The sequence below is a fragment of the Bos grunniens genome, chromosome 12 (assembly GCF_055505025.1).
Source record: "Bos grunniens cultivar Pamir isolate PY7600 chromosome 12, Bosgru_T2T1.0, whole genome shotgun sequence".
NCBI lineage: Eukaryota > Metazoa > Chordata > Mammalia > Artiodactyla > Bovidae > Bos > Bos grunniens.
Window position 1 is genome coordinate 28,537,996 of NC_141176.1, and position 25,047 is coordinate 28,563,042.

Consider the following 25,047-nt stretch of genomic DNA (forward strand, 5'->3'; position numbering starts at 1 on the left):
AATAAATATTTGCTGAATACATTAACAAAACTGCCACAACATTTCTTAGTGCTTACTTTTGAAGTTGATACATTTCTTTTCTTCAGTTATGCAATCATTTACATAATACTTAGTAAATCTCTGTCGGCCAAGATTTTGCATGAGAAGTTCAAACAAAAAGTTTGAAAAATGTTACTAGGAAATACACTTTTCTCTTCATGAACCAAAGGCTCCAAAAGTAAAAATCATTAAAATATGACCTCCTCCACTTAGTAAACATTTAAATATAAATGAATATAGATTCACATAAATAAAATAATACAATTATATATTAGCTTCCATGTTTATTCAACTTCACAGAAAATCCAAAAATGTGTCTGAAAATTGGTTATCTACCTAAATACCAATTGTTCATTATGGTGACATAATACTATATGGTAGGGGACATATGCCTAAGTTAAACAAATTCTTAAATTCCTGACATTCTTTAAGTGGGCAAAAGGAAATCTTAAAAATCAAACTTAACAAGTTGTAAGAAAATACAGAATGTAATTTAACCTTTAATGCCTGGAACAAGTTGTACAGCCACATTTGTAATTTACATATACAGTGGAGATCACTGAAAAAGCTTCCTGTTGCACTGCAGCAAGAAATTTTATTATAATGTAGATTAAACGGATTTGCTACAGAGTGCAGCAAGATAACCTCACTGAAGAATCGTAAGATTTTCATAGTGGAACTTGTTACAATGAGTTAAATATTTTCTTAATTTTATACAGTACATATTTTCAAAATGAACATTATCACTGAAGAGTTTGCTAACCACTGTTAGCAATTAATGTTTTACACATACTTAATTTTACTTTAGTTATAGTATGTGGCTCTCCAAATGTTAGTACATGAAATGTTAAGTTTAAACATAATAATAAGATAATCCCCTAAGATTACTCAGGACATCAAAACTTTGATCATTATTGCACCTATTTTTCTACAGAAAAATGGAAAATTTACATTGTAATCCTCCCAAAAAGTGAACAGACAAGTTACAAAATCACAGACTCATTGGCATTGAACAAAATCTACAATGAGCATTTTGTGTGAACTAATATACAGAATTAAATGTGCAATGAAATTTGGTTAACTATGATCATGCAAATAAAAATCCTCCACAATCATTTTTTCATTATGTTTTATAAAATGGTCTTAAGGATATACTTCCATAAACATTTCTGATGCAATTTAGTCAAAGACGAAAATACAAAGCTATCCCTTATTCTTTATTTTATAGATTTAAAAACATGCCTTTGTACTGCTGAAATAGAAATAGCGTGTTTGGGAGAATTGAGCTAATGACACGTTTAAAAACCAGCTGTATATTGGTCCAACATTAGCTGCCTTGATACATAGCAGCCTCCCATTATCACTGGTGTCAGTACTGTTGTAAATGAAGAATAGTTAAATATTGAGAGATTAAGACACAATTCAAAACTTTTTTTTAAATAAAAGGCCCTTTCATAAACATGAAGAAATTTTTAAAAGAAAAATAATCACATCAATTGTGAGTATACACTGGAAAATAGTAAACCTCATTTTCCAAAATAGTAGTTTCTTTATTATATCCCCCATCTATTATAACCAATCTTGGAAATATACCTTAAACATAATGGTATATTTAAATGAAAATGCTCCATTATTCACTGTGATAAATAAGTTAGAATATGATTTTCTTTTCTGATGGTAACCATGAAAAAAATGAAAGAACAGCACCTGAAATACTAAAATGAATGTAGGTAAGCATTAAGTCATACCCTATATGTTTTGGTTGAAAATACAGTTCATAAAACTGTATAAAGGATACTGCCTTTGTTTCTATATTTTGTAGATTACAACAAAGAAAAGAAGAAAGATATGCTCTAAACCCAAATAAATTTCCACTTCTCTCAATCTGGACAAGTGGAATTTCATTCAAAGTTCATAAGACTGTGGTACCTACAGTAGCTCATATAGTTGGATATATCACTCCCACCCTGCCCCTCCCCCCAAAAAACAATTTTTGGCTCCAAAATAAAGTACAATAATAAACTCTTGATGAAAAACTATGTTATGGGGCAATCTATCATATACTATGGCTAAATATGAATTTACAGAAAAGAGCACATCCCATTTTCAGCACTTTTTCATAAACATGCAACTCACTATAAAATACAAAACACTTGCTTTCAAGAACAGCTTTATAAAGACACACTGCATCAATAAAATTTTTTTCTTTCTGATTAACTTTACACTGTTATGGAGAACCGAAACATTTCTAATGTGTATATATCAGATTTTATATTATAGTGTAATAATTTGCATTTTCTGAACATAACGTTCAAGAGGAAGTATCTATACACAATAACATTCTAGACTATCAGAAACTAATTCAAATTACAGAATTTTATTGATACAGTAGATTAATAAAAACTGAAAAGGGATGATAAAACGGGATAAAGAATTCAGTACATTATTTTAATAACACACTCTTTAAAATTAAAATATTTTAAATCTCTCTCTTTTTAAAATTTTCATTGCCATGACAGGCCAGAAAATTCTGGGACCAATACTGAGGTGTAAAATAATCAAACAACTTCAGGACTGTTTCACCATTTGTGTGGCGTCCTCCCATCAGAGGCATGATTCAGGTGTGATGGCAGACCACTTAGCACCTCTGCAGATTAAGGATGCCTGGGAGTAAACACCAGCTAATAGACGTACGGGAAAGAGAGCATTTCAACGCTCCAACAAACAGTGACATCAAGAAAATGACACCATTTGTTGAAAAAAATTTTTTTTCACAGTAAATTGCAGAGAATACAAATACAAACACTGACAGATTACTGCTTAAGATCTATCCTAAAGAACTCTTTTCAAATCAATAGATCCAATAAACAGCTGGGCACTGTCAGTTTAAAGCCGCAGATAAAAGCTATACAAGCACTTTAGAAGTCAGAAACATTTAAAAAAAAAAGAAAGAAAAACATATTTACAAGTTTCTTCTTTAGTTTATGTCTACATAGCCATCACACATTAGACTCTTTCACAGACTCCATAGTCAATGTTGTCACCATGCGCATGGCTAAAGTGTGTGACCACAGACACATGAGGTCATCAGAGTAAGGTCCAACTGTCCACTCTTCAGCAGTCCCATTTTGTGCATCAAAGGCTTTACTCAGCCTGAAGCTTGACAACCATTTTTTTCAAAGCTCTCACACAGAAAGTTATTAACGGCATCTGTTCATCGCCTTTCTCTTTTAGAACCTCGCCGCCGCACCTTGAAAGAAACATCAACGGGTGTAATTACCATTGTTTTATAACCAATTATTATTCTTAACATGTTCCTGATAGTCCTTTCTTAAAATCTTTCTCCTACATTAACTTTCTGTCTTAGCATCACATACATGAATGCTCATAAACAGCCTTTCCCAGGATTAGCAAAAGAGAAAATATTTTACTTTTCTGTTTAATAATTTTAAAGAGAAATGAACAGAAGTCAATGTCAACAGCAAAAAACAATGACAAATATCACCTTGTTATTTATGTGTCTGTAGTAAAGGATATGAATTTAGGCTTATAGCTACCTTTCTCAGAAACTACCTATTGAGTTTGGATCATAACAACTATCAAAAACATATAAAAAATGTGGCAAGTACTAATGAAAGCATAAAATTTCAGATAAAATAAGTTTAGTATTATCAAGAGGAACATAAACTTATAGTTTAGTTTTCCTTTAATGAAGCCCTCAGTTACTATGTACTCATGAGCCTTATTTTTATATCTTCCCCCCATAAAAACCCTTTACAAGCCAAACTAGTTTGAGACCAAAATTCAACATATTTTTTTCCTCTGGTCTTCAACTAATTCAGATAAATGAATCCTGATGCAGACAGAGGTGCTGATTATATTAAATAAGACAGAGAGGCAGGGGTCAACTCTGGGGCTTGATCACAGGACACACGTTTCTCAAACAAAAAACTAAAACTAGCTAAGCTGATCCACAGATTCAGCATGAATATTAGCAATACACAGCTCTTACTTAGATGCATCAATTATATTTCTTCCAAAGAGAAAAATCGGAGATGTGACAGGCAAAGTCATTCATTATTTTAAAAAGTATCTTAGGAGGCATCACGTTCCTACTTTTGTGAAAGAAAGGTCTATTGCCAATTTTTATGAATCCCAAACGCTAATTTTATTTGAAGACATGACTTTATTCTACATGACTGACTAACTTCTAGTTGCTACTGAGAAACTGAAACAAAAGATGTATACGAAATATTACCAAGAGTATATATAACAGATACTGGGAAAACTTAAGTGCATGCGGTGTCGTCCTGAGACTATCACTTGCTCTTCTCTGTATTCAGTTGTACACTGGACATTTACACTCTCACTAGGCTACGTCTATTATTCTCACTTGGTTTCAGGTTTTCATAAATTATATTTTCTCCACAATCTAAGCTGATAGATGAACACACTACAAACAAATGAAAAAATACATATATATTCAGAATTATTAAGTAACGGCAAGTGCTAAAAGAATCTGACCACTTATCAACTCTAATTCTATTGAATACATTCCATACTATCACACATGGCACTTTAAAAAACACATACATTTACTGTAGAGACTTCCTCTTCTTCTGTTTCTTCCTGTGGATTTTCATCATTGACAGGAGAGCTACCCTGAAACACATCTATTTCTTCACTTGAGTCATTTTCTTTAGTAGCTGCTTGTTTAGAGCGTCCTACACGGCTAGAGTAAAACACAGGTAAAATAAAATGAGCATTGTGATCTTTAAGTGGTAGTTTACTTCATAAGAGGAAATGCTTTAAATACTTCATAGACTTTCCCTTATTATCATTTTTACCCTGAATTACCATGTAAGCCAAGAAATATTTTCCTTACATTCTAAACCCTAAACCAGTACTTAACCCTAGACTGTACTGTTATTTGGTAGATAACAAATAACAAAAGTCAGGGTGACTGAAACCAACGCCATAAAGGATTTTAAAATATAACCCAAAGTCTACTCTTCCTTTTATCTTTCCCAAGTCTGTAAAAGGCATCTATGTCTACTGAGTCACTCAAACCAGAAAATTTAGAGTCTTCCTTAATAGCGTGCAATTCTTTGTCTGACCTAAAGATTCTACTTGTAAAGAAATCTCAAATCCATTCACTTCTCTCCATCTTCACTGTTACATCGTACATATTTCTAAACCATTCTCATCTTTTGCCTCTCTCTAAGTAATCTTTTAAAAATGTAAAACAGCTGATCTCAACACCCCTGAGAGAGGCCCCTACTGTACTGAGAGTAACTGCATTAACCTCCTTGATAAGTACATAAGGACCTTTAGACTGGCCTTGCCTACTTGTCAGTTCTCATCTTTTTCTATACCCCAATCCCCTGAAACTACAATACAGCAAAAACTTTGCCTTCCTTCGGCTCTCTGAATTTGTCAAGATTTTTCCCACTTCAGAACCTTCCAAAACAGGGTCCCCTCCACCTGAAATGTTCCTCTCCCTACTCTCTAGAAGTCTAACTCCTACTGTTCTCAAGGAATCAACTTGAGGAATCAATTTGTTCTCAAGGAATCAACTTTCCAAAGAGAAAACTTCCCCAGTTCCCCAGCCCTCTCATTACACTCTCTTACAGCACCCTAACTTTGTCCTCCAAGGTACAGTTCACAACTTATTATTTCACATTCATGTGTGATTATTTAATAACTACATTCCCTTTTAGATGGTAAGTACTTTAAGGATGTCTGTTTTCTGTCACTATATTCCTTAGCACCTAATACTCTCTGATACATAGAAGATACTCAAAAATATGTAACAGATACCACCATTTAATTAAACGTATATATCTGTTGGTATTTAATTTAGAATTTCCTAATCATTTCTATAAGCAATTGAATATATATACTGTTTAATCTGTACTCAAGCCAATTTACTCAAATTTACTTACTTGATTCAGTTTTTCAGAATTAACAGAAGAAAATACAGGGAAAATAATACAATCTTGCTCAATTCCACTAAGATCAGAACAAGAAAACAAGCAAATCGTAACATATGTGATCACACTACCTCTAAAGAGGGGCTTTCCAGCAAAAAGAAGTTAGGCTGTTAAGACAGGATCATAGACACTCTCTCTGTGTTGATTTTTTTTTAACAGAAAATACTTGCTTCATTTAAAATATTCCCATGAGGAGGACTTGTGTCATTTTACAAGATAACATGATAATCATACAAGCCCTTCATTTTATGATGCCCAAATATAAACAAATTAAAGTTACAAGCATGAAAGATATTCACCCTATTATTTTGTTATAAAATTAATCATCGAAATTTAAGCTATCTTAGGAATTTTTTTTTTAAACAGTGATTTTTTTCCATGGCTGAATACAAACACATTTATAAAGCTGCCACAAAAATGTACTTACCTTTACTTTTTACGTGAAGGAAAATTAAACGGAAAAAGGTGGGAAGTACTAGCTAGATACTTGGTAACTTTTCCTATGGAATACATAGGAACAGGAAAAACTATGAACTGAGTGTTTAACCAAGGTGTGCTGCCAACTCTGAAAAGTCAAGCCACTGAAGTATGGGATTACTTTCAGAAAAACTGTAAAATTTCTAACAGACAACATTCTACTCTGTTTTTGCTTTAAATGAGAAAGAAAGTGCCAAATTTACAAATTACAACATTGATGCCCCTGCCACTTTAATAATCTTGGACATAGATTTGTCACTGTAACTCTCCTATAAACGTGTACTTGTGTGATCATCCAAATCTATATATAGATACAGATGTGTTAATTTGATTAGAAAACAAACAATATCAAGACATCAAAAGCTTGAGATCACTATGTGATAATTTCCACCAATATACTTAGGAAAAATGACTTTCCTACACTGATCAAAGAATGAAAGCAAAAGTGTATAAGCTATTTTTTTAAAGCTGCTGAGGAAAGATGGAAAACCTGTGGTGTGGAGTAACAAGAAAATGTGATCTATGGTATGATTATTTAAAGATACGCCATCGTCTCTTTAGGTACCAAAAAGTGTGTACTGGAAATAATAAACTATTTGGTATTTATAACCATTTGTCTAAAACCTATAAAAATGTACAAATGTCACCAAAGGATGATTGGGATATCAATCACCTAGGTAAGTTTACAAAAATTTTATCTTACCTAGTATACTAGGCTAAATATACGGGTGGCTCAGACAGTAAAGAATCTGCCTGCAGTGCAGGAGATCTGGTTCAATTCTTGGGTCAGGAAGATCTCCTGGAGAAGGGAATGGCAACTCACTCCAGTATCCTTGCCTGGAGAATTCTTCCCTGGAGAATGGACAAGGGAGCCTGGTGGGCTACAGTCCAGGGGGTCACAAAGAGTTGGACACGACTGAGCAACTAACACTTTCAATATATATTGCTATACTTAGAAATTTATGAATTCTTGCAAAATAATTTGAAACTGGTTTGAAACTTAATATTATTTACAACTTACACCTTTTTGGGGGGTTGTGATGGTGACGGTGTTTTTGACGGTCCTCCTCGTCCTTTCTGTGGTGTGGACTGTGTGGGTTCAGCTGCAGTAGTGTCAGGAGACTCTGCTCTGCTTTGGGGAAGACCCGGATGCAGACAGCACCAAGTTATGATTTACAGTACAATAACGGACGCATGCAGTTCAGAGTTGCACACACTTACCTCTGCTGTGCTCTCCTTGAAGTCCGGTGCTGTTTACTTTTTGACTTCTGCTCTGTGTTTCCACTTTGTCTTTCTTCTTCCTCTTCCTCTTCTGCTGCTGAAGGTCCAGATTTTTTTTTGCTTCCTTTTTTGGATGTTTTCATCGTTGGCTCTTCTTTGGGTGTACCCCCACCAAGAGGTTTTGGTGGTCGGCCTCGTTTACCTTTTTTTGGTGGACTGTTCTGTTCATCCTCATTTTCTAGTATATCTTCTTTGAGCCTCTTTTCCTCAGGCCACTGCTGTTCGTCTGACTCTGAAGCTGTATGGCCTCTCTTTCGTCCACGCTGACTGCCTTTAGGTTTCTGTTCCTGTACCAACTTGGAAAGGTCATCCATGCCTAATTTCTCTTCTGAATCTGTTACAGGTGTCTTTTTCCGGCTTCTTGGTTTGTCCAATTCAGACTAGGAATAAAAGCCACGATTTCAAATATAAAACTTAGTATACATTATTAGTGTGTGTGTATGTGTGTATATATATATATGTTCAAGAATAAACAAACGAACAAAATCTGTTATCCACTTCAGTTATAAGAATGTACCTAAATAAGGTCTAGAGGTTTTAAGCATATCAGAACCATAACTACCTACTTGCTTTTAATAACAATTTTCTAATATAAAACATAATCTGGGGGTAAGAGGGTAAATTTTTATTCTTACTCAAGCTAAAGAGCCTCAGATGAAACCTCTCAAGATCAATAGATGATTAGATGATAAATTTTTGATGAAGAGCTAGTCCATTAAAAAGAACATTCTAAATTCAACGCTTAAAAGGAGTCATAGTTCAGTACTCATTATGAAGAATTGCAGTTGTTTCTTATTAGTATCTGTTGTCTCTACCAAGTTTTAATTGGCAACTTACTTTCAAATATTTCACAAATGTCTATACTGTTTCAATAATAAAATCAATGTATTTTCTTGAAAAAAGAAAAAAAAATCTATCTGGTCTACTAAAAAAAGAGAAAAAGCCAAATTCAATGCTTAAATAATAGACAACTACACTGAGTATAGTGGATCTGCATTTGATAGTCAATTTAAGTAATCCTAATTTTACCACACAGTGTATATAATAAGACATAAATATCAACTATGTAATGCATAATGCATACACATCATAAAAGAACTATTTTATTTCATAAAGGAGGTTGCAAGATACAAAAGTTAAACATATTCATCATTTATTAAAAATTCTGAAAGCATTTCTGAATCAAAGATATCACTTCTTCCCAGATACAACAATACAAAAATCAGTGACTTTCAAATTTAACATAAAATCCCAGTCTACATTCACAAAATTTAAGCCTTGACTCGTAGATGGAGATTCTTTAAAGAAATTCTTCAAAGAAACAAGGAAGAATATGTATGAATTTGTAATTTTCTCCATAGGTATACCATGCATGTAAAACATATAAAAACATGTTTGTAGTACTAAGTTAATTTCCAAATGGTTTGTTCCAATTTACATTCTTAAAACATCAGTGAAAACAAAAATTATCAGATTACTTACAATTCTTCACGTTTAATTAGTCATTTGTGTTTCCTATCTGTGAACTGCCTAGTTATGCCCCTTGTCTGTTTATTGGAGTTTGAGTTTTAATCTACAATATTCTACACTTTTGTGTATACTTTAGATTTTATTTCCTGTTTGTTGTGAACTGAATTGTGTCCCCACAAAATTCACAAGCTGTAGAATTCTGATATTCTTTGGAGATGGGATCTTTGGGAGGTAATTCTAAAGTCTAAAGGGTGGGGCCCTCATGATGGGATTAGTGTCCTCAGGAAAAGAGACACCAGAGAGATCTCACTGTCTCTCTCTTCACCAGCTTATTGTTGTTCAGTTGCTCAGTCATGTCTGACTCTTTGCGACCCTATGAACAGCAGCACGCTGGGATTCCCTGTCCTTCATCGTCTCCAGAAGTTTGCTCAAACTCATATCCTTTTACCACTGATAAGAACACAGCAAGAAGGGAGGGTGTGTGAGGGTGTGTGCGTGTGTCTTCAGTCGTGTCCAACTCATTGTGACCACATGGACGGTAACCCGCCACACTGGTCTGTCCACGTAATTTTCCAGGCAAGAATACTGGAGTGGGTTGCCATTTCCTACTTCAGGGGGTCTTCCCCACCAGGGATCGAACCCAGGGTAACCATCTGTAAACCAGGAACAGAGATCCCATCAGCAACTGAATTGGCCCACACTTTGATCTTGGACTTTCCAACCTCCAGAAACATGAGAAAATTTGTGTTGTTCAAACCTTCCAGTCTCTGGTGTATTGTTATGGTAGACATTATCATATTTTGTTTTAGGATAGGATGTGAGTTGAGGTTCTAAACTGTTTTACCTACTCCCACTGCCAAAGATACATCCAATCACTTCAAAATCAATGATATATTATGCTTCCTTTACTTTGTATTATTTTTCAAAAACAGTAATATTTCTAGGTATTAGTAAAATACTATGCAACAAAAGCACAGTATTTTACTAATTATAACTAAGTATGTTTGTCTTTGGTTGGGCTGATTTTATCATTACTCCTCCTTTGCATCCATTTATTCTACCCTTGAGCTTCCTTAGTGACTCCATGGTAAAATACACCTGCTAATGCAGGAATACACAGGTTTCATATCTAGTCTAGGAAGATCCCCTGAGAAGGAAATGGCAACCCACTCCAGTATTCTTGGGAATATTGGAAATCCTGGGAAATTCCACGGACAGAGAAGACTGGGCGGGCTATAGGCCATGGTGTCACAAAGAGTTGGACACAACTTGGCAGCTAAACAACAACATTCTTCGCCATGGACTTAAAATCACACTGGAATTTTACAATGATATTTTCACTTAGAACTATCATCTTTTTTTATTCATTTATCCCATGAAGGAATATGGCATGTCCTCTGTCTCTTCTATGTTTCTCAGTTTTGATGTTTCCTCCACATAGGTTCCTCCTCCTCCTTTTTAAGGTTATGTTTAGATCCCTCTATCTAATTCCATTGTAACGGTTATTGCTGTAAAGTAAATCTCTTTTCCCCCAAGTGTCTATCTGATATAAAGTAAAATGACTGGAGTAAAGTTAGTTATATATATACATACAAACATACATCTACCATGCTAAATTTAGTTTCTCTATTGCTTCTTATTTTTTTTAAGAGTATAAAAATAAATATCTCTTCTTTTTCATCATCATACTTTTGGTTCCTATTTCATGTCTTTCAGAACTGGCCAAATATTCTAGAACAATAACAGTGGTGGTAACTGGTTGTATGTTTTGTTCCTGATTTTTAATAAAAATGCTTCAAGTATTTTGCCTTTAAGAATAATAATTTTGACCAAATCACTGACTACTGACTTCAACAGATAAAACTTTTAGCATATAATGAAGTATGTTTCTAGCATTAATTTACAAAGAGTTCACTTTTGCCAAGAATGAAATTTTATTTATATCTGATTGACATGATCTGAGATTATCTTGTTAGCATCTTTTATTTAGGATGTTGATTTGTTATATAAAAAGATTTTTTAGCATTTAAATTATCCTTGTATTCTGGGAAGAAAAAAGGCATATAAATGTTTGGTTTTAATTTGTTACTATTTTTCTAGAGTTTTGAACATAAATTAAAAATTAATTGTCATTACTTAGAGAAGGGAAGAAAAATATTAAAATAAAACTAAAGTTTCCAATTATAAATATTACAATTCATTTTGACGTCCAAAGATCTGAAAAAAATGGCTGAAATCTTAATGTTCTGGAAAAGGCTGGTGGTAAAAAGGAAATTCAATGTCTGTTTTCTTGACAGTATCATAAAATAATCTAGCTTCCTAAAGCACTAAATTCTCTAATTTTTCATTTGTACTGTACTGTTTTCAGAACAGAGGGGGTATAAAATCGACATCAGAAAAGAAATGGGGAAAATGTTAATTGTAAAACTAAATTATTATTGTTCAGTTGTGTCCAATTCTTTGCGATCCCTGTCTTCATTATCTTCTGGAGTTTGCTTAAATTCACATCCATTGAGTTGGTGATGCCATCCAACCATCTCATCCTCTGTTGTCCCCTTTTCCTCTTGCTCTCATTCTTTCCCAGCATCAAGGTCTTTTCAAATAGGTCAGTTCTTCGCATCAGGTGGCTAAAGTATTGGAGTTTCCATTTCAACATCAGTCCTTCAATATTCAGGACTGATTTCCTTTAGGATGGACTGGCTGGATCTCTTTGCAGCCAAGGGATGCTCAAGAGTGCCAACTGTTGTGGTTCTCCCACACCACAGTTCAAAAGCATCAATTCTTTGGGGCTCAGCCTTCTTCATAGTCCAACTCTCACATCCATACATGACTACTGGAAAAACCATAGCTTTGACTATATGGACCTTTGTTGGATAAGTGATGTCTCTGCTTTTTAATACATTGTCCAGGTTTGTTATAGCTTTTCTTCCAAGGAGCAAGTGTTTGGAGCCCAAGAAGATAAAATAAGTAACTGTTCCCACTTTTTTCCCATTTACTTGCCATGAAGACTGGATGCCATGATCTTAGTTTTTTGAACGTTGAGTTTTAAGCCAGGTTTTTTCACTCTCCTCTTTCACCTTCATCAAGAGGCTCTTTAGTTCCTCTTCACTTTCTGCTGTTAGGGTGGTATATCATCTGCATATGAGGTTGTTATTTCTCCTGGCCATCTTGATTCCAGCTTGTGATGCATCAAGCCTGGCGTTTTGCATGATATACTCTGCATAAAACTTAAAAAAGCAGGGTGACAATATACAGCCTTATCATACTCCTTTCCCAATTTTGAACTAGTCCACTGTTTCATGTCTGATCTAACTGTAGCTTCTTGTCCTGCATACAGGTTTTTCAGGACAGGTAAGGTGGGCTGATATTCCAATTTCTTTTAAGAATTTTCCAGTTTGTTGTGATCCACACAGTCAAAGGATTTAACATAGTCAGTGAAGCAGAAGTAGATGTTTTTTAGGAATTCTCTTGCTTTTTCTATGATCCAACAGATGTTGGCAATTTGATCCCTGGTTCCTCTGCCTTTTCTAAATCCAGCTTGTACATCTAGAAGTTCTAGGTTCACTCTCTGCTGAAGTCTAGAAGGATTTTGAGCATTCCCTTGCTAGCATGTGAAATGAGCACATGTATGGTAGTTTGAACATTCTTTGGCATTGGAATGAAAACTGACCTTTGCAGTCCTGTGGCTGTATTTAATATAAATGTACATGAACAATAATTTTGCAGTGAAATTTCAATGTGAAGCTGGTAGTATACAAAAAAAAACAATACTTTTCCACTATCTATTGGTCTTTAAACTCAACTTCTGTTTCATAATGTCAGCTCTCTAAAGACATTTCAGTTGGAACAAGCTTATTAATAAGGTTCTTCTGAAAATGGATGCAAAGTTACACAAAAGATGGCAAAAGCCTTATTAACTACACGTATCAATCTCAAAAGCTTGTAAATTCAGAACTGTTCTGTGAAAACATGGACTTTATTCTGCATTGCTCCAAAATGTAAACTAGATATGGAATTTATAGGATAACAAAATATTAACCATGTTTTCTAATTTGGGGGGGAAGAAGAGCAATATATGTGGGTGTGGGTAACCTACCTGAGGTCTCCAACAAATGGGAGAAATTACAGGCTTTCCACTTAAGGCATTTTCAAGCACATGGTAACTAACTCTCATAAATTATAGAGAAGGAATTTCTGCACTAAGGGAGAGGTCAGATTAGAAGACATAAATAGCTTTTCCCACTCAAGGATTCTTCTATAAATCCAGATAACAAGGTTCCTTTCTGGCTAAGCAATCAATTTTTAATTCTGCTTGGGTGAAATTTTTAAACAGCCAATAATAATCAGAATTAACACTATGGTTAAGATTGAGTAAGAATTTTAGAGTTTTAAGTAGAAAGAGAAACAATTTTCTAAAATAAGGTATTGGGAGAAACCTGAAAAAAACTGAAAATCATTTAAACTTTGTGGGATATGTAAGTTTGGGCCACTGGAAGACAAGAAGTACAAGAACTATTTCAGAAAAAGCAATGTATTTATTAATAATTTTTCCCTCTATTAATCAAGTAGATGAAAACACATTAACTTTTATTATGATAATTATTAATCAAAAATATTAATCTTGATAACAATGAAACAGCAGCAACCACCATTCATTTGGGCTAATTCATTTATTCTGATAAACTTTACCAGCTGAGTATCCACACTTCACTAATAAAGAAACTAATTCAGGGAACCTAACAAGTTATTCAAGAAATGTTTAGAGCTAACCTAGAAAGTCAAAATGTACTCCATTATTAATGCCATTGAGTTGTGTTGGAATACGTAACCGTATTCTATATCCATACTAAAAATGCCAAATTGTCTTCAAATGATAACTATAAATTATGTCTATAACACATATCAGTATCACTGCTATTAAGATTTAAAAACTAAACAAGGACTTTATGAAAACTGTAGCATTTCCAACATTTACTGGAATCATATTTAGTAATTAAAGGCTCAGGAAATCAGCTAAGATGGAAGAACCTTTAAGAATTCTCATTCTAGTCTCTTCTCTAAGGCTAAGTCTAAACTCATTATGTTTAAAGAAAAAGAAAACAAACACAAAAGCCAAGCAGTTCTGAGAACAGAACAGGCATGTTTGAGTCCAAAGCTTTAAAGAATAAAGACTGCTTACTAGAATGATAAGACACACAAGAAATTCAATATACTTAAATTACATGGTAGAGGATAATTATAAACTCAAATTTGTGATTAAAACCACTGAAGTAAAATCATATGTCAAACTTGAAAGTAACACTCACTAGTTTCCGTGTAAAAATTATTATTTACATAGAAAGAATTACTATTATTGTACTTATTATAAAATCAAACGAAATATCTCACCCTTACAAGATCAGAGTCATCTCTCTTGTCACTTTTTTTTCCCGGCAAAGGTGAAGACATTGTGTAATCTTCATTTTCACTGTGATCCATTTCAGAACTATCAAGCCTTTTAATACAGATATTTGTTATTATTATTACAATCAAACCTTAAAAGTTCTTCCTGTTCCCAGAGTAGCTTTATAGCTTTATGAACAAAAAGTTTCATTCTTTCCAAAAAGTATCCACTTTATTTTCATGGTGGTTTAGTCCCTAAGTTGTGTCTGACTCTCTTGCCATCCCATGGAATGTAGCCTGCCAGGCTCTTCTGTCCATGAAATTCTCTAGGCAAGAATACTGGAGAGGGTTGCCATTTCCTTCTCCAGGGGCTCTTCCTGACTCAGGAATCGAACCTGGGTCTCCTGCATTGCAGGCAGATTCTTTACCAACTGAGCTGCAAGGGAAGCACTTTAATATATTTAACACCATTTGGCTATTTTCCAACCTTCTCCCTTTTCATGCCTACCTGAGATTACTATTAGCTGATTCTAGCTCCTCTATTCTCCATCAGTAACCTAGGTAATCTTCTAAAAGCACAAATTAGATCACTAGACTCTACATCTTCCAGTTTTACTTAGAAGTCAAACCAAATCCTTTACATTATCCACAAAGGGCAAACATAATCTGGCTACCTCTCAACTTCATCCCTGACCATTATTCTAATCCCTATTCTCCAACCAAAGTGATCTCTCACACACACCTAGCCCATTCCCTTAGAAAGAGTCCTGGTGAACAAAAAACAACACAACTTAGAAACTAAACAACAAAAATGCCAAAACTAGTTAAACTGTAAATTATTTTCCTTTTTTCTTTAGAAAATAAAAAATTGAAAGTACACAGCACAATTTGAAAGCACATTTTTAAACTTTTTTAAAACAAAAAAGTTACATGCATGCACAGTAAAAGAAATTCAAAACCACATCAGAGCATCTTCCTCCTTCCTACACTAGATTACTGTATGAACTATGGAGATGTTGGGCATTCTTCCTAAAACTTTTGATGCATGTACAAGTACACGTAAATACAAATTCTTCTTAAAACCCCAAAATACTTTACACTGTTCTATTCTTTGTCTTTTCCACTCAATCACATATTGTGGAAACTCTTCATATGAGCTCATACGTCATCATTTTTTAAAGGAGTATGTATTCCACTGTATAGATGAGCCATAATTTAAAGATTTACATTCACTGGACACTAAGTTTGGAAACCAGCTTATGTCTTACAACGGATTGCCCCAACAAGCTAAAATATGAAAGGCTATGGAGTACCCATCTAAGTGAGTAAGCAAATACATTTACCTTGTAAATGGCTCTCAGTGTTAAAAAGGAATGTACAGATATGCACTGACTTTCATTCACTGACATTAAAGGTAGAAGACGTTATTTTAGATCTCATAGCCTTGGTGGATTCCTTAATGTAAAGCATGGTATTTCTTGTGTACTTACCTCCCTTTTATTCTTCCAGGAGAGCTTGGATTTGAGCTGCTGCTTGCGTTGCTTACAGTTTCCATTCGTGATGATTTTGTCTGAGATTGTTTGCCTGCTGATGAAAGCGGCTTATTAACAGCTCCTAGAACATTGGTTGTTTTGGGCTGAAATGAAAAATGTGTATCTCTTTCTATTTGATAAAAACCAAAAGAAATTTAGATGCAAAGAATCACAAATAACACCTGCCAAAGTATTTCCATATATAAACCATGAAAAGCTTGCCTATCCTTAAGCAAAATAAGAATTATAAACTGAGTATCACTTGAATAAATAAAAAACTGTATTAACAGAATAACAGTTAAGTTTCTAAGTTATCTACGGTAAGAAGGCTTACAAAGAAAGTGAGAACACAAAATGTATAGTCAACAATGAAAATTGACAATTAGACTCTTGCCAGGGAAGGATATGTCTTTTTACTTTAATACTACAGAATAAGAAATTTAAGAAAGAAGATATCCAGGGTTTTACCATAAGTTAAAAAATATGTTCTATATCTCAACCTACATCTATATAGTAAAAATAACTTTTTCTTACTAAATGGAAGATACTGAATATTTGTATTTTCTTTTGATACACCAATTTAAAAGAAATACAAAATAATATAATAATACCAACAGTCACACTAAAATAAACTACCACATAAAAATTAAAACAATTTTCAAAACATACTTTTCCAGGAGTGAAAAATGATTTCATTTCTGGAGGCAGATAATTTTTGGTGTTACTGAAGTTCTGGAAGCAAGGGAAAAAAGACAGTCAATGACTTCTGAAACACTGTATCTACAAAGCAATTCAAAAGTCAATAAAACTTAAATTAGAACAGCTTTTGTTTTAAAGTGCATTATAAAATACATATTTATTGAAACTAAAAATCAGTTGAAACACAAAATTTCAGTCACTGATTTTAAATGCTGTAATAGCTAAAACTAACCTTGTACTAACTCTAGTATTAACACAACATTTTTGAGCTCTAATATGCTAGAGCTGTAAGAGCACCTGAACAAAAACATGCTTATATAATAATACTCTCCAGGGAAGAGACCACATATATATATATACTACTTTTATCTTAATCACAAAAAAGTGAATGCCTAAATGCAGACAGTCCCTTTTTAGGTGAACCTACAAGGCCTATTCCAATCTCTATACACTGGGGTTAAGATATTAACTGGTATTCTGCTTTAAAAAAAAAGGGGGGGGGGTAATGACTGTTTTCCTCTCACTTAGATAGACTATAAACCTCCAAGAGATTCTTAAAAATACCTTTTTTAGAATAATACTATACTTCAGTTTTCTGAAAGTGGTTTGGGAAGATCCCTGTAATGCTTCCCAGGTATTAAGCCTGCTCCAATGTCAGTTCTCTGATTGTTTCACACCAGTTAGAAATTTCAAGGGCTTATAATTTCAGACTGTATCAGCATTCTCCTTCCTGTTTTGAATCAATGGCCATTAACTCATTAATTTATCAGCTTTGATCACATTTTTGCCTGTGCTCTTAAGACTAGCATAAAACTCAGAAAACAATAAAAATTTTAGATCATTTTAACTCATTTCTGAACCTATTTGTGTCCTCCAGCTTAGCCCACATTCTGATCTTGAACATGGTTAAGATTCACGGTGACCTTTCCCCATGACATAAGTAGTGGGTCAAGTCTTGACATTGATTCCTCCTGATCTTCCCACAACCTAGTGGTGACAATATATTTTATTTCAACTTACACAAATAAATCCTAAAATAACTACCTTGTCAGGCTGGGTGAAAAAACGAGCTGGCAGTACCGGGTCTTTAGGAGATTCCAAACTATATGTGGTGCTTTTTGACATGATGATATTCATGGCAACATCACATACAGTATACAGTTTCTGCAATGGGTGTTAAACAAAAAGAAAAAATCAGGTACTTAAGTTGGCAAACTAGACTCTGTGAATTAGGAGTAATTCCAGAACGTGCATTAAGTATGTAGTTTTCAGGACAACAGTGTAAGTTAAAATACTTATTCTATTATTGTAATTAGTTTACTAGTAACAGCATTACTACTATTCTCTACTGATTCTATATTAGTAAGTCTAATTACTAACATGAATACTACTATTTACTACGAGCAGCAAAGACTCATGCTGTCTAGAGAAGTCTTATACCCTATGCTCAAATGCTTAAAGTCAATACAGAATCATAACTATTTACAAAGAATTACATACTTCATTCATTTTTGCATCATCTGGTCCTTGAGCATCTTTTGTTTGTTTAATATTTTCTACCATCTTTCTGATAAACGCATGACTATTATTTTCATTTTTAGCCATTAGTATTTCCAGAACAAACCAAAGACACCTAAAAAATACCAAGAAAAAAAATTCACTATTAAATATGGATATAATTCTAAATATAATGAACTCTAAGAGCAGACAAAATTAAAAAGAAACAGCTAAAAATCAATAGAGAAAAAAAAAGTACATCACATACATATTACAACATATCAGCAATGTAGGTATGAGTTCATAACATCCTTTCTCAAACTCTCACTAATTTTCCTAGGTAGACAGAAAAGTTAAAAAGAAACAGAAATGGTAGAAATAAAGCAGTGATCTTAATCCCGAGCTGTGGCAGGGATGGAGGGCTCCCTGAAGCAGTAACTGGGTCACAAAGTGAAGACTCTCATGTGCTAAGATTGACCGCGGTTCTGACTGCAGTCTTTAGGAAACTCTAACAACCATTAAGAGTCTTCATCAATAAATTGAGGGAAAAGTCAGGGCTGACAACTTACATACTAAAGAGAAAAAAAAGTTTCACTACTTCAGTTTCAGGGTAATTATATTAAATTCTATGCAAGAAAAAAATGAAAGTCCTTTGTCTCTGTATTATGCATACAGAATGGGACAGAGTGATAGTACAGAGGAGAAAACGGGAGAAGAGGGAAATGTGAAACAAGGCATCAGTTCTAGAAGGGAGAAAAGTAACCTCTGAGACTGCAGGCATAGGTTACGGTTTCTTTTCTCTGATAGAAAGGAGATCACTCAGGGCTGTACTAGACCATTTATAAATACAGCCCCAAATATTTATTTAGTAAGTTTCAAGGAATATTTTATCATTAAAAAAAAAAAACCCAAACCAATGTGTTCTGAGAAAGAGGAATGGCTAAAAGTTTTCCTTAGTATAATCATACTAACACAGAATTCATTTTGGGAAAACTAATTGCTTATTCTTTAAAACTAGAAACTGTGGCAAAAAGAGGGCAAAAGCCTTTTCTCTTGTCATGAGAAAATTACCAGTAATTTAATTTTATTCTCTTGAAGCACCACAAATACTTAACTATAAACTATTTCTATGAATCAAGAAACCAAGAGTTATTTTTTCTTTAATAAAGAAGCTAAAAGCATAAGAAATTAATTTTTCAAAACCACAGAGGTCACCCTTTACTATAACAAAAATAGGATTTCATCTCTATTTAAGGAAGTCTTACAAAGACTTCTCTAAATATCATTATATTCCCCCATCCCACACCCTGGCAGGTATATTCTTCTGGCATCTGAACAAGAATCTTTCAAAGAACTACAACTGTCATAAACCTAATCAACTAAAGTATGGGAACAGTTCCCTGGTTATCAACTTGGCCCATTATTAAAGTAGACCATCTTTCTTCCTTGTGGAGAAAGACAGGAACTGCAAAGGAAATATGCTTACCATGTGAATAAGAGTATTAATTCACTCCACATAAAAATCTATACAGTGCTTCAGAAGAAAGTAGGAAAAGATAAGAATTACAGACAAACTTTTTAATGGATAACTTCAATAGAAAAGAAATGCCAGACTGGTAGAGAAACAGGACAGTAATACAGTAATTATGCTAAGTTGTTTTGGGAATTATATAAGAAATGAAATATGAAGAAATGGTAGGAAAAAAGAAAAAGAGAACAAATAAGGTAAAGAACCTTAAACTCCTAAAAAATGAAATAAATTTAATATACTAATTATAACTGAGATTCCATTATTAACAGGAAACAACTTCAGAAAATATGAAAATGGGATGGAAAAAGTCTTTACTCTTTAACGTCTTTAAGTTGTTCAATATCTTGTACTTTGACATAATCCGGGTCATGCGCCAAAAGGTGAATTGTATATGGAACAACATATTCAGGTAGAAGAGACAATAATTTTTCTGAAAAAGAAATAAAACAAAAACATCTAGGTTAGAAAACCAAATCTTACTCGTTCTCTTTCTCTCTCTGATACTCTATTTCTTGTATCCCAATAATATACCACAATATCACTGGAAGAAAAATACACTGAAAGGTCCAGTGCTGAGGTACATCATAGAGTTTATCCAGTTATCCATCATGGCCAATACTGATATGCCTACTAAGTGCACCCTGTGCCAAGCCTACAAAGATACATATTTCAATTTTCAACAGATATGAGGAAAAAGTGACCCAAACTATACTCAAGACTAAGGAACATAAAATCTATTTTTCTTATTAGTAACTCTATGTTCAACATTCCCTTGTAAGTTGCTGTGCAAAAGGTAAACAACTAGTAAATCTTTCAGTCAGTATGGCACAAAAATAGGAAGTAAAGGTTGATACTATTTAATACAATTTGCAACATAAAAACTGACAGAAAGGAACAGACATTGTTTCTAGGGCATTTTATATAACAATGAAGTATCTTTTCAGTTTAAATTCAAATGTTTTGATTTTTTGACTGAGGATCAGTAGGGGCCATTACACATAGAAATGGAAATCCTAACTAGTTTTAATAAAGGTTACTCAAAAGACCAAGATTCATACTCTGAGCAATTCTTTTTATATTTCCTACTCTTGCAATTTTAAATCAAATGTTCAGTCTAGAGTAAAATAATGTATGTGTCAACAAGGCACCAAATTTTCTTTATTCCTATCACTGAACTCAAAGAGAATAAGCTTGTGTGTAATATTCATTTCAAGGTAGGTACAGAAGAAAAAAATAACAAGGTTCAAAATTCAGTGAAATCTGAATTAAAGGCTATCTAACATGTACTGAGTGTTTACTCTTTTCCAGACCTACTATTTTAGTAGGGCTTACTATTTTAAATATAAAGATGCGTAAGACTAGACACACACACATAAAAAAAGACTAGACAAAGACCTCACACTGAGCACAGACAGGACCAGGACAGAAGCCCACCTTCACCATGGACAGTACCCTAAAATAAGAACAGCTAATGACTTCTGAGTACTTTTTTGAACCATGCATTATGCCAGGTGCTTTATATATACAACTTTTTAATCATAACCACCATAAGATACAAGTAAAACTATACCAATCTTACAAAAAGGAAACTAGGGCTCAGACTGCATAAACAACCCGCCCAAATACAACCGGTAAATGGCAGAGGTGGCAGAGGTGAGATTTAACTCCAGAACTCTCAAGGCGAAGTAGGAAGAGAAAGAAAGAGGGTCTCAAAACTGTATTTTAAAGGATTCAAAAGGGGCAAACTTCTCTCCTTGGTTTTGTTTATTTGTTTGGCCAGAAGGGGGAGGCAAAATTTCCAGAGTTGACAACAGAGAAAAAAGCTGGCTAGACAAATTTCAAATAATCCAGAGTACAAGGAGCAAAGAATTTACATTCTGGAGTAGCTAGAGAGAAAGTTTAAAACTCAGGCTGAGAGTTCACTACAAAGTGTCATGCTAATGAGCTTCTACTTGATCCTCTGAGCAGAAAGGAGCCAACCAAGGTTTCAAGCAAGAAAATGACGTGAGCGGATCTGTTTTAGGAAGATAATTTTGACAGTGGTGTGGCTCGGCTGGAGGCAGGGGAACATTTACAACACGGAGTTAGTCAGGAGTAGATATGATAATTCAAGTGAAATACAGCAGGATAGGGGAGTTGGGGAGAAACAGTGAAGACACCCAAAAGAAGAATTAAGAGGATTTAGTGACCAATGAAAGGAAAAAAGGAGGCATGAGGAATGCCTCTGACTTCTGACTTGCGTAACTGGATGGCTTTTAATGCTGTTGATCAAGTCACAGAAGTCAGGGACACAAAAACTAGTAAGTGTGGACGGAGTGAGGTAAACAAATTTTAAAAAGGCACACAGGACCCTGATATTAATGTCAGCTACAGGTGAGGACAACCAATAAAGTTTAAAGACCTGGACTTTTTTAAACTAAAAGAGAACTTAGACAATCTTCATAAATGTACCCCTTACTGCTTCATTTACCTCCAAAGCTCCTGCTTTTTCCCCTTGGCCTTTTAGTCAGTTGCATAAAAAACTATGGGTTGATATTTAAATACCCATGCATTTATATTTTAAAATGACCTTTTACGAGGAAAAGTTGCTGCTGAAAAACAGTAATAACAACTTACTTAATGAGGGCTGATTAGAATATAATAAACAACAGTAACGTCATTTTGTGCTCCACAAAACTGAAACTGGCAAGATGGGAAAGTATACTCTTCATTTTCACACAAGCTTACCGCTAACAGCTGCATGCTGTTTCAGATACTCGCGTCTCACATTGATATTTTTTACCAGACACTGCCTGGCATGAGCTCTTCTTTCTTTTACAGGGTCTTTTGCACAAAGTGCACAAATTGCCATATACTCAAGTGGAAGCCGTAATCGAGAAAGGCCTTTGTGAAGTTTCTGAGCAAACACTTGTCTTACTTGATAGCATTCATCCTGGAAGACATAATTATTCCACATGTTACCTACATGGTATCAGAGGAAGTAACAATTTTGGATAAGAAATCCACTATATCAGGTAATCAGAAGAATAAACATAGCACATGTACCCACAACCAGTGCTCCAGTTCACAGGACTAAGATGTGACAAGTTAATATGGAGGCCAGAGTGATAACTTGGACCTTAAAATGACTACCAGCTACCTGTGTGAGAACACACTGAATAGATAAAAACTAGTATATATTAATCCACCTTAACTTAAATGAGATATGTAAAAACAAGTCTGAACACTATCTTTTATTTACCTTTTTCATTTACTAAGATAAAACTCTGTCCAATTTATATATTTAGTTCTATCATTTAAAAAAACTGTTCAGATTAAAATGCACAACTCCAAAGGCAGGAGTTACTAATCCATTTCAGCAACATCACATTCCTCTTAGTTAACTGCTCATCACTGTGCCTGCTTTTCTCACACCACTCGCTCTCCTAAACCACCCACCTCCACTCTAGTAGCTAACCCGTCCTCATCTTCAAGGACAGCTCCCATATCTTCTAGAAATCACTGTGTAAATCTTTATCCTGAACCCTCTGTGCATATCTAGTACTTTGCTCTGCTAGTACTCTGTGCATATCTCCAGCCTAGGATTTCAGTTCAGTTCAGTCGCTCAGTCGTGTCCGACTCTTTGTGACCCCATGAATCACAGCACACCAGGCCTCCCTGTCCATCACCAACTCCCGGAGTTCACTCAGACTCACGTCCATCGAGTCAGTGATGCCATCCAGCCATCTCATCCTCTGCCGTCCCCTTCTCCTCCTGTTCCCAACCCCTCCCAGCATCAGAATCTTTTCCAATGAGTCAACTCTTCGCATGAGGTGGCCAAAGTACTGGAGTTTCAACTTTAGCATCATTCCTTCCAAAGAAATCCCAGGGCTGATCTCCTTCAGAATGGACTGGTTGGATCTCCTTGCAGTCCAAGGGACTCTCAAGAGTCTTCTCCAACACCGCAGTTCAAAAGCATCAATTCTTTGGCGCTCTGCCTTCTTCACACTCCAACTCTCACATCCATACATGACCACAGGAAAAACCATAGCCTTGACTAGACGGACCTTTGTTGGCAAAGTAATGTTTCTGCTTTTGAATATGCTATCTAGATTGGTCATAACTTTCCTTCCAAGGAGTAAGCGTCTTTTAATTTCATGGCTGCAGTCACCATTTGCAGTGATTTGGGAGCCCAAAAAAATAAAGTCTGACACTGTTTCCACTGTCTCCCCATCTATTTCCCATGAAGTGATGGGACCGGATGCCATGATCTTTGTTTTCTCAATGTTGAGCTAGCATTTAGTACACAGTATGAAAAGGACTGGTTTATCTGTCTTATGCAGTGCTATTTCTTGAAGCCAAGCACTGAGATTTTATTCCTCTTTGTGCCTCAAAACCTAACACAGTGTCTGCTACACATTATGAGAATTTTTTCTAAACTATAGGGAAAAGCTCAATATGACTTTTGAACCATATATGAGATATACAAAGACTTTCATTATTACACTCCATCAATGAACATAATGTGTGGTGTGTTTCATATTATTGCAACTGTATGTTTATTTCTTCTATCTAGAATGCTAATTTTGCTTTTCTTCAAAACCCAGGTTGCAACATCTTGCCCTTATCTTTAAATCCTTATTTTGTGCATCTTCTTTCATTTACTTTAAACCTCAGTTTATTACAATACCAAACACCCACTTTTTAAAAAAGTAGTCAAGTGCAGCTACTATGGAGAATAGTATGGAGGTTCCTCAAAAAACTGAAAGTAGAGTCACCATACAATCCAGTAATCCCACTCCCAGGCACATAATCAGCAAAACCATAGTTCAGAAAGAGACCTGCATCACCACGCTTACGGTAGTGCCGGTTACGACAGCCAAGACCTGGAGACACCGGAAAGGCCCATCCACAGACGAATGACAATACAACTCAGCCGTAAAATTAATCAAATACTGCCACTTTGCAGCAGCAGGAATGGACCTGTGGATTGCCATACCAAGTGAAGTAGGTAGGTCAGAAAGATACTATCACTTACATGTGGAATCTAAAATAAGACACAAATGAACCTACCTACAAAACAGAACAGACACACAGAACAGACTTATGGCTGGTTGCCAAGGGGGAAGGTGGAGAGGGGGAGGGAGGAAATGGTAGTTTTGGGTTA

General features: G+C 34.7%; 1 protein-coding gene across 8 annotated transcripts in view; it reads right to left on the minus strand.

Moving 5' to 3' along the window:
• Positions 1 to 303: 303 nt before the first annotated feature.
• Positions 304 to 25,047, minus strand: part of PDS5B (PDS5 cohesin associated factor B) — a 185,508-nt gene continuing 160,764 nt past the window's right edge. For 2 of the 8 annotated variants that reach the window (XM_086329414.1, XM_086329415.1), the window contains exons 25-35: positions 22,629 to 22,833; positions 20,217 to 20,331; positions 18,374 to 18,506; positions 17,918 to 18,037; positions 16,844 to 16,906; positions 16,133 to 16,278; positions 14,649 to 14,754; positions 7,731 to 8,170; positions 7,531 to 7,641; positions 4,633 to 4,771; positions 304 to 3,289 (exon numbers count right to left, since the gene is read on the minus strand). In XM_086329414.1, coding sequence (XP_086185540.1) covers positions 3,254 to 3,289; positions 4,633 to 4,771; positions 7,531 to 7,641; positions 7,731 to 8,170; positions 14,649 to 14,754; positions 16,133 to 16,278; positions 16,844 to 16,906; positions 17,918 to 18,037; positions 18,374 to 18,506; positions 20,217 to 20,331; positions 22,629 to 22,833 — 1,614 coding nt within the window. In that variant the 3' untranslated portion in view covers positions 304 to 3,253. The remainder of the gene's footprint in view (positions 3,290 to 4,632; positions 4,772 to 7,530; positions 7,642 to 7,730; positions 8,171 to 14,648; positions 14,755 to 16,132; positions 16,279 to 16,843; positions 16,907 to 17,917; positions 18,038 to 18,373; positions 18,507 to 20,216; positions 20,332 to 22,628; positions 22,834 to 25,047) is intronic. The other 6 variants (XM_086329420.1, XM_086329421.1, XM_086329419.1 and 3 more) reach the window with 5 other exon arrangements.